General features: G+C 39.9%; 1 protein-coding gene across 1 annotated transcript; it reads right to left on the bottom strand.

The window, feature by feature from the left end:
- Nucleotides 1-217: 217 nt before the first annotated feature.
- On the bottom strand, nucleotides 218-4,119 carry s1pr1 (sphingosine-1-phosphate receptor 1). The gene is made up of 2 exons (XM_060940502.1): nucleotides 4,066-4,119; nucleotides 218-3,193 (listed from the first exon to the last, which is right to left on the bottom strand). Exon 2 carries the CDS (start codon nucleotides 3,010-3,012, stop codon nucleotides 1,915-1,917), a length of 1,098 nt encoding a protein of 365 aa, XP_060796485.1. The 5' UTR covers nucleotides 3,013-3,193; nucleotides 4,066-4,119; the 3' UTR covers nucleotides 218-1,914.
- Nucleotides 4,120-9,896: the final 5,777 nt, after the last annotated feature.

The following is a 9,896-nucleotide window of genomic DNA, read 5'->3' as shown; positions in this document are numbered from 1 at the left end:
TGTTCTTGTTTTCGAGATTGTCATCACACACCTTTTGGCATTGTTTGAGTGTATGCATTTCAGCTTGTAGCAAAAAAAAAAAAAAAAATCTGTTCCTGCAAATGTACTTGCATTTACTTTGCATGTACTCCATTAAGCCATGAAATAAGATATAAACTGCCTTTTGTAAATCACAAACTCCCAAAGCCTTGTTTCTTTTTTTTTTTTTTACAGCAAATATTTATTGACAAGCTAACAAAATATAGACACAGGTGTTACAATGTGCAAAAAAAAAAAAAAACCACAGGGAAAAAAAACAGGCTCGTGACTGACCTTTTTCTCTGAATTCTTGTTGCTAAGTGATACATTTTGAACCATATCTATATTCTCCAATATTTCAGTACAAATTTTGTAACAGGAAAAAAAAAGATAATTAAGATGATGATGATGATGATTATGGATCTTATCAGATTCACATTCCTAGAATCCATCTGTAATGCATGATTCATTTGTAATGCTAGAGTCTCATTTCTGATTTGCATGCATTTTAATGACGAGATTGCAAATGCAAAGCAGTTTGTGCACGTGCATTATCTAGCAACAACACAATAACCCCTAAAAACTATTAGAGTGGTATAAAAATACCTTAAATTCATGATGCATTAATACCACATTGTAATTCAACCCTCATTCAGGTTATGAGTTTATTCAAGATAAATCAATACTGGCGAACTACTGTATATGCTAACTGAACTTCTACAGCTGTTGGATGAAAGGTGAGATCATACATTTATGAAAATAAAATACATTTTCAATCAGTATTGTAGAAATCTCACTAAAAGCATGGCGTTAATTCAGAGAAACACAAGTACCTTTTTTTTTAACTGCATTTCTTTAATTTAATTTTTGCCCTTACAAAAAACAACAAAAAAACCCTTCTGTTTCTCAGAATTTTAACCAATGATATGATGTGTGAATTTTCCCAAAGCATGTTATTTTTCTTTTATATATGTTTATACATGTAAGTTCAGGTGAAAATGTGACATGTGCAAAAGTAATGTGTAAAAATTACACAAATTGCATGAAATGGTACAAAATGAGCCCAATATGCTAATATACACGATAACAAGTCAGTAAAAGGCCTCAAAGAGCACTTTTAAAACAAGTGCTATCCTAAACGTTCCGCAAATTAGAACGTTTCCATGTAATAATAAAAAAAACAAAACAAAACTGGTAATACTGATTAACTAGGTTTACAGAGCTCAGGTTGTTAAGTGCATTTTGCAATATGAGGAAGATATTTCAGTGCTGCCGTGACCTTCAAGAGTCTTGCACTTATTTACTGTTTTTGCAGTTCAGGGTAAAAAAAAAAGTGTTTTACTTGTTTCAGTCTGTTTCTCCCAGTCGAGCCCTTCATAGCATTTAAGATATGTTGGCTTAGGAACTGTTGTAATATTAATACAACCATCCAAACACACTGTACACTATAAACCAGACCAATTTACACATAAAAGCTTTTCTAGAATGTTTTTTAGTAATCCAACTCGTTTGATTCCCATTTCAATCCACACCAGCTCCAGGAGACACATGAATCAGACATGTGCATAAAGACTCCTCAGATCCACTCTTGGACACTCAAACTTTGTATAAGTTGTGAGCCATAATCAAAATCAAACTTTACAGTACAAAAATGACCCCAAACATATTGTTTGTTCACTGTCCCACTGTGTCCTGACTGGTCTTTAGATCTTTGACTGTCTGTCTCCATGATTCGTTAACACTGTAGTACACGTGGGTGTTAGATAAAAGTGAAGCTCTATTCTCACTTACAGAACAAGAGCAGTGTGGATTGAACAGACCTTGTGTCCAGTGGGATCTCCACACATGCATACATTCACTAAAAAAGAAAAATAAGGAAAATGTCCACAGTCCTTTTTATGATGATGATGCAATGTTTCCTGAAGACACAACCGTTTCCCTGGGTGAGTACTCAGGCTCTTCCTTGTTGGGATGCGATGAATTGTCCGATTTGCTCCGGCTGAACTCTGCCCCAATGATGGGCCTGGAGAACTTGCCAGTGGGCTGAGTGCACATGCTACACAGCAGCATCTTGATGAAGGCCCTGCGCATCTCATTGCTGGTGAGTGTATAGATGAGAGGGTTCATTGCTGAGTTCAGCACAGCCAGAGCGAGGAACCATTCAGCTTTGTAGAGGACGGGACAGGTGCGGATCTTGCAGGCTACATCCAGCAGGAGCATGATGAAGAGCGGCGCCCAGCAGACGATGAAGCAGCTCAGGACAATGATGACCGTCTTCAGCAGGGCCATGGACTTCTCTGAGCTCTTGTTCCCACTCCCTCGGCCATTTGAGACCTTGCGGAAGACGAGCTTGCGGCTACGTGTGCGAACCAGTGCGTAGATCCGGGCATACAGCACCACGATGGCCATGAGGATCACGCTGAACACAGTGGTGCAGAACAGGATGTAGGTCTTGTGGTAGAGTGGCAACACTGTTGAGCAGTTCATCATGCTCTGGATGCAGTTCCAGCCCATGACAGGCAAGCCACCCAGGATGGCGGCAATGAACCACACTGTGCTGATCAGCATGAAGACGCGGCACGTGTTTCCACTGTTGTGGAGCTTCATTTTGAGCATAGTAAGGTGGCGCTCAATTGCAATGGCCAAGAGGCTGAAGACTGAAGCGGCCAGCGCTACAAACATGCTGCCCTCCCGGAAGAACCACTGTGTGGGACTCAGTTTATACGTATTAGCTCCTGAGAGCAGAATGTTGGCCGTGTATGCCACTCCAGCCAGCAAGTCTGAAAGAGCCAAGTTTCCAATAAAGTAGTACATGGGCTTGTGGAACTTTTTGGTCCGCCAGATGGTGAGAAGAACCAGCACATTCTCTAGAATGATGAAGCAGCACACAATGATAAACACGACAGAATCGGCTTTGAGTCCTTGATCCGTATGTATTTTACGGAATTTCCCAGTTGAGTTGTAGTGCCTTTCTATGAGGTCCGAGTCAGCCATGGTCCTGATCTCTGGCTGGACCACCCGTGCAATCCACCCTTTAGTCCACTAAGGGGCTCTGGAGTACCAGTGTAAGTCCGTATCCAAATTTCTTATGATGTAATGTCATGGAACTTCAGGTAAAAATCCTTAGAATGGATTACTGGGAATGGAGTATCCATGTACGACATCGTGGAAAAGGCTGAAAGGAGTAAACAAATAAATGAATACAATGAATAAGTACACTACATTAAAAACAAATTAGAGTTTGTGTGATTTACTGTGATAACAGTTTTGGGATTCATTTGGATTTTGAAACAACAACAACAACAACAAAACAATCAAACTACAAATCGAAACTTCAAGCTCCAAACAGCGCTTTGATTCCTGGGGGAGGAAAGAGCAATAACAAGGCAGATATGGGAAAAGTACAGTTAATCAAACAAATATGCTCTGATTCAAGAAATAAAAAATTCTGCTAGATGTTTTTGTGAAGATGTTAGACTATTTGTACTTTGAACTTTTCTTTAGCGTTCATTAGTTTTTTGTCTGAGGAAACTTCAGTCTTTTGAAGAACTTCTATAGACTGCATCTGCATTGCAAACTGCATCACAATTAATGAACCGTTCAACCAAGATTTGAAGTAAAAATGAACTAAAGAGAAATTCATCCTGTGCAGGTGAATTTGAGCTCCAGTGAAGGCTGGAGTGATTTTTTTTTTTTCTTTAACCTCCTAAGGCCCAAGCTGTTTTTTTACATGCATTTTTTATTTCTCTTTGCTATTTGGGCTTATTAGAACCTGATTAGAATAAAAACTAAGCATCATCTTTTGATAAGATGTACTTTTAGAGAAAAAGTATGTCCACATATGTGGATTCTTGTTCCGAATTTCCATAAAGTGCTGTCCACGCATGTGACCGCTAAGCCCTAGGAGGTTAAATGAAATGTTAGAAAGTTAAAATATTAAATACAGGAATTTTGAAAGAAAAAGAATGAAAGAAAGAAAAAAAGAGTGTAATTGTATCTTTGGACACTTTTCCTTTTGGTTTTAAAGCAGAAGAAATAAAGTCCTACCTGCAAAGCGAGTGATACCGAACCTCCGTCTTGCTCTGAATGAAGGATCGTTGCTCCACAGAGCCTGTGAGGTGGTGGTGAAGCTCTGCCCAGCTTAGACCCCTCCCCCTGTTGGCCCTCTCTCTCTCTCTCTCTCTCTCTCTCACTCACACACACACAGAGGATGGCAGAGCAATCTGATTAGGATCCAAACAATTCTGGATTCCTAAAAAAAAAAAGACCAGCTGGAAGATAACAATGAAAAATAGCCTCATATTTCTCACAGGAACAAATAAATGACACCAAAACAACAACAAAAACCCTTCATTATTATCATTGCTGTTGTTGATGATCATGGGTATTATCTTTACCATTTTATGCCATTTTCTAACAAAAATAACTTGCTCCTAAGTGGCACTACATAGCGTTTGCTCCAAAATCAGGAAATCAGTAGTTTGAATCCTGATGATGCTACAGCCATCCATGGCCAGGAGTTCTAGGGAGCAAACTTGGCCATGGTTGCTGGGTGAGCAGGGAATATTCTCTCTCCCCTGTCAGTCACAATAACACGAGCCAATCTTGGACATCTGTCAGCTAATGTATATGTACATGGGCGCATATCACTTTCCTCTGAGTGTGTTATGCTGCTCCGTGACGTAGCATGAGCAACAGTGTGAAAAGGTGCAGTCAACTGACTTCATGTGCCTCTGAGGAAACACGGCTTGTGAATATCTGCTATATGATCGGGGAGAACGGCTGGTGGCTGGGATACTGGAAATAATCGATTTGGGGAGAAAAATGAGTAAAAAGACAAGAACATTCTGATTAAAAACTCAAACACACTGCTCATTCAGCTAAGTAATGTTATCCATGAATTATAATCTTACTTTAGTTTAACAACAACAACAACAACATGCAACAGATGATTAAGCACTCCTTGACTCTATATGATGCAGTTGTGGAAGAGTAATGACTTGTATAATTACGTTATCATCTGCCACCCACATGAGGATGGGTTCCCTTTTGAATCTGGTTTCTCTCAAGATTTCTTCCCCGTCATCTCAGAGATTTTTTCATTGCTACTCATCTCTGGCTTGCTCATAAGGGATATAAATCTAGGTCCATATCTCAGTTTCTGTAAAGCTGCTTTGTGACTCTCTGTTACTAAAAGGGCAATATAAAAAAAAAATTGAATTGAATCAATTTACTTCATTTCCTTTTGCTCCATATTTGTTTACATGTTAAAACTTCTCATCTCATCTCATTATCTCTAGCCGCTTTATCCTTCTACAGGGTCGCAGGCAAGCTGGAGCCTATCCCAGCTGACTACGGGCGAAAGGCGGGGTACACCCTGGACAAGTCGCCAGGTCATCACAGGGCTGACACATAGACACAGACAACCATTCACACTCACATTCACACCTACGGTCAATTTTAGAGTCACCAGTTAACCTAACCTGCATGTCTTTGGACTGTGGGGGAAACCGGAGCACCCGGAGGAAACCCACGCGGACACGGGGAGAACATGCAAACTCCACACAGAAAGGCCCTCGCCGGCCCCGGGGCTCGAACCCAGGACCTTCTTGCTGTGAGGCGACAGCGCTAACCACTACACCACCGTGCCGCCCATGTTAAAACTTTTATATACAGATATGCTGATTTTAAAAATACAACCCCGATTCCAAAAAAGTTGGGACAAAGTACAAATTGTAAATAAAAACGGAATGCAATGATGTGGAAGTTTCAAAATTACATATTTTATTCAGAATAGAACATAGATGACATATCAAATGTTTAAACTGAGAAAATGTATCATTTAAAGAGAAAAATTAGGTGATTTTAAATTTCATGACAACACCACATCTCAAAAAAGTTGGGACAAGGCCATGTTTACCACTGTGAGACATCCCCTTTTCTCTTTACAACAGTCTGTAAACGTCTGGGGACTGAGGAGACAAGTTGCTCAAGTTTAGGGATAGGAATGTTAACCCATTCTTGTCCAATGTAGGATTCTAGTTGCTCAACTGTCTTAGGTCTTTTTTGTCGTATCTTCCGTTTTATGATGCGCCAAATGTTTTCTATGGGTGAAAGATCTGGACTGCAGGCTGGCCAGTTCAGTACCCGGACCCTTCTTCTACGCAGCCATGATGCTGTAATTGATGCAGTATGTGGTTTGGCATTGTCATGTTGGAAAATGCAAGGTCTTCCCTGAAAGAGACGTCGTCTGGATGGGAGCATATGTTGCTCTAGGACCTGGATAAACCTTTCAGCATTGATGGTGTCTTTCCAGATGTGTAAGCTGCCCATGCCACACGCACTAATGCAACCCCATACCATCAGAGATGCAGGCTTCTGAACTGAGTGCTGATAACAACTTGGGTTGTCCTTCTCCTCTTTAGTCCGAATGACACGGCGTCCCTGATTTCCATAAGAACTTCAAATTTTGATTCGTCTGACCACAGAACAGTTTTCCACTTTGCCACAGTCCATTTTAAATGAGCCTTGGCCCAGAGAAGACGTCTGCGCTTCTGGATCATGTTTAGATACGGCTTCTTCTTTGAACTATAGAGTTCAGTATGGTTTTCCGGCCTTGACCCTTACGCACAGAGATTCTTCCAGATTCTCTGAATCTTTTGATGATATTATGCACTGTAGATGATGATATGTTCAAACTCTTTTCAATTTTACACTGCTGAACTCCTTTCTGATATTGCTCCACTATTTGTCGGTGCAGAATTAGGGGGATTGGTGATCCTCTTCCCATCTTTACTTCTGAGAGCCGCTGCCACTCCAAGATGCTCTTTTTATACCCAGTCATGTTAATGACCTATTGCCAATTGACCTAATGAGTTGCAATTTGGTCCTCCAGCTGTTCCTTTTTTGTACCTTTAACTTTTCCAGCCTCTTACTGCCCCTGTCCCAACTTTTTTGAGATGTGTTGCTGTTATGAAATTTCAAATGAGCCAATATTTGGCATGAAATGTCAAAATGTCTCACTTTCGACATTTGATATGTTGTCTATGTTCTATTGTGAATACAATATCAGTTTTTGAGATTTGTAAATTATTGCATTCCGTTTTTATTTACAATTTGTACTTTGTCCCAACTTTTTTGGAATCGGGGTTGTAATAATTGGCTTAAAATACATTGAGGATGCGATTAGCAAAAGTTTGTATTGTGTAGGATTATATAATTGAAAAGACCATTTTCAACCTATACTGTAAAACATTTTCTGTATAATTTACATTATACTTGAGCTTGCAACCTTTTAATATGTAACACACAGCCTTAACCTCTGAGTCATCACAAGTAGTACAGCTAGCTTGGACTGATTAAATCACCTTCACCTCTGAATTACCTTGCAATAAAAGATGAATTACTAAAAGCAAAGTTTTTATTTAGCTTATAAAATTAAACTCAAGCGTAATTTGTATTTTCCTCAAATAGCCACTAAAATAAAGGGCAAAACAATGATCCACTAATTTGTAGATGTTGACACAAGAAAATTTTTTTTACCATTCTCATGCCAAAAACGTCAGATATCTCACTGCGCATTGCATTTTCTGGTATTTTACTGTAAACCAGGGGCGTCACTAGACCCAAGACCATACTGGGGCACAAAAGGGGCACAGGAAATGTATGCGAGCGCGCGAAGCGCGCGAGCTAAAAATTTTGCACTATATTTATATTTATATTTATATTTTTTATATAATATATATTACATTTTATGTAATATATATTACATTTTATGTAATATATATTTATATATTGATATTTATATTTAGAAACGGCCTGCTTAAAACTAGTCACTAGAGCTGTAAAACTCAAAATGATTACGAGGACACTGAATCCAGGTCAATCATTTAATAATAACAGTATGAATATTTGCAACATTTGTGATAATAGCAATGTAATACTTATACTGTTGGTAATATTGTAAAAGAACATATTAACATACAATACAACACCGCCGAGTTTTTAAACTCAACCAAGAGTACTTAATGGCCAACAGTATTCACACTTGATACCTTTTAAATCACCAAACATATCTTTGTAAGCACACGCATTTTCAGCATTGAACATCTCTAAACACAATCCAAAAGCCTCTAAAAGCACCACTGTGTGTGTGTGTGTGTGTGTGTGTGTGTTACAAAAATGACAGTGGAATTACTGTCTACTAACCTGTAAACAGTTGAAAAACACGGAGAGATGGTTTCCCCTGCTCTGAATTTCATTGCATCTGAGGGCTGCTGGAGTCTGCGGTCCCCATAGCAACCAAGATGTTACTCATGTCACGCGCACACTTTTTTCACATTGCTTAGTGTGCGCGAGGCCAGCCAAAACTACCAATGTAAAAGCATTGTAGATGGTCTTCTTCGCGCATCGGTTAGCCTACCCCACGTTATGAATTAATTAAATTGCAGCTATTCCCAAGTTTAAAATTCAGAGCGTTTCGTCACTGGATTTTTTTTACTGGGGCACTACAGATCTATACTGGGGCACGTGCCCCAGTAAAATACCCCTGGCGACGCCGATGCTGTAAACCACTGGCTCTAACTGCCTAATTGTTTACAATTCTGTAAAAGAATAATATGCTGTAAAATTACAGTTTATCTCATTATTCTCATTATCTCTAGCCGCTTTATCCTTCTACAGGGTCGCAGGCAAGCTGGAGCTTATCCCAGCTGACTACGGGCGAGAGGCGGGGTACACCCTGGACAAGTCGCCAGGTCATCACAGGGCTGACACATAGACAGAGACAACCATTCACACTCACATTCACACCTACGCTCAATTTAGAGTCACCAGTTAACCTAACCTGCATGTCTTTGGACTGTGGGGGAAACCGGAGCACCCGGAGGAAACCCACGCGGACACGGGGAGAACATGCAAACTCCACACAGAAAGGCCCTCGCTGGCCACGGGGCTCAAACCCGGACCTTCTTGCTGTGAGGCGACAGCGCTAACCACTACACTACCGTGCCGCCAATTACAGTTTATTTATTTATTTATTTATTTATTTTAACATTGCAGGCATTACGAATATGAATAGAAATACAAATCCTTTTGTGGTTACAATGAAATTCAGTCTGTACTTCCCCACTAAGCAATGTACATGCATTAAATAAGAAAAGAGATCAAATTCACAATTCAGTCTAGAAGTATTAGAACAGCAAGGTCAAATTCGTATGTTTTTTGTTATACACTGAAGACATTTGGGTTTGAGATCAATAGATGAATATGAGATTCATATTCATATGCATTCAAACAATAACTTTTAATTAAAATCCAAATGCATTTGAAAATAAATTTAAGGTTTCTGAACTGCTGGAAGGAGGTCATATTTTTGTAACACTGGGGAAAACAATCCTTTCAGGAAAACAGTGGAATTTTCATTTAATTGTAATCCTTTTGTTCCTTCCTCTGGGAATGCACCAGCTGTAGGGGAACCTCAAGTCCCAATAAGTCAGAAGAAAGTGGGCCGGGTGGGTGGGGGTGGGTGGAGGAGACATGGTAGACCCACCCCAGGGTCTACCATGTCTCCTCCACCCACCCCCACCCACCCGGCCCACTTTCTTCTGCACATTAATCACACATGCAGTCGCCATCCTGAGTACCTCTCCACATTAAGGGCAGCTACACCACTGCCTCACAGTGTAAGATAAGGAGATTTATTTGTGCACTGGGGTGGCCAGGAGGGGTGGTGGTTTTATTAGAGATAACAGCCTTGGGCACATCTTCACGGTTGACTAAACTGATTATGATGATTTGGTTTTGCTTGCAATTAAGGATAATCATGTATTTGATTAATTCAGAGTATTGAATGTAAGGAAAATACAACAGAAACCTAT

Source organism: Neoarius graeffei, chromosome 15, assembly GCF_027579695.1.
Source record: "Neoarius graeffei isolate fNeoGra1 chromosome 15, fNeoGra1.pri, whole genome shotgun sequence".
Taxonomy (NCBI): domain Eukaryota; kingdom Metazoa; phylum Chordata; class Actinopteri; order Siluriformes; family Ariidae; genus Neoarius; species Neoarius graeffei.
Note: the sequence above shows the minus strand (reverse complement) of the source record. Positions and strands in the feature narration are given on the sequence as shown.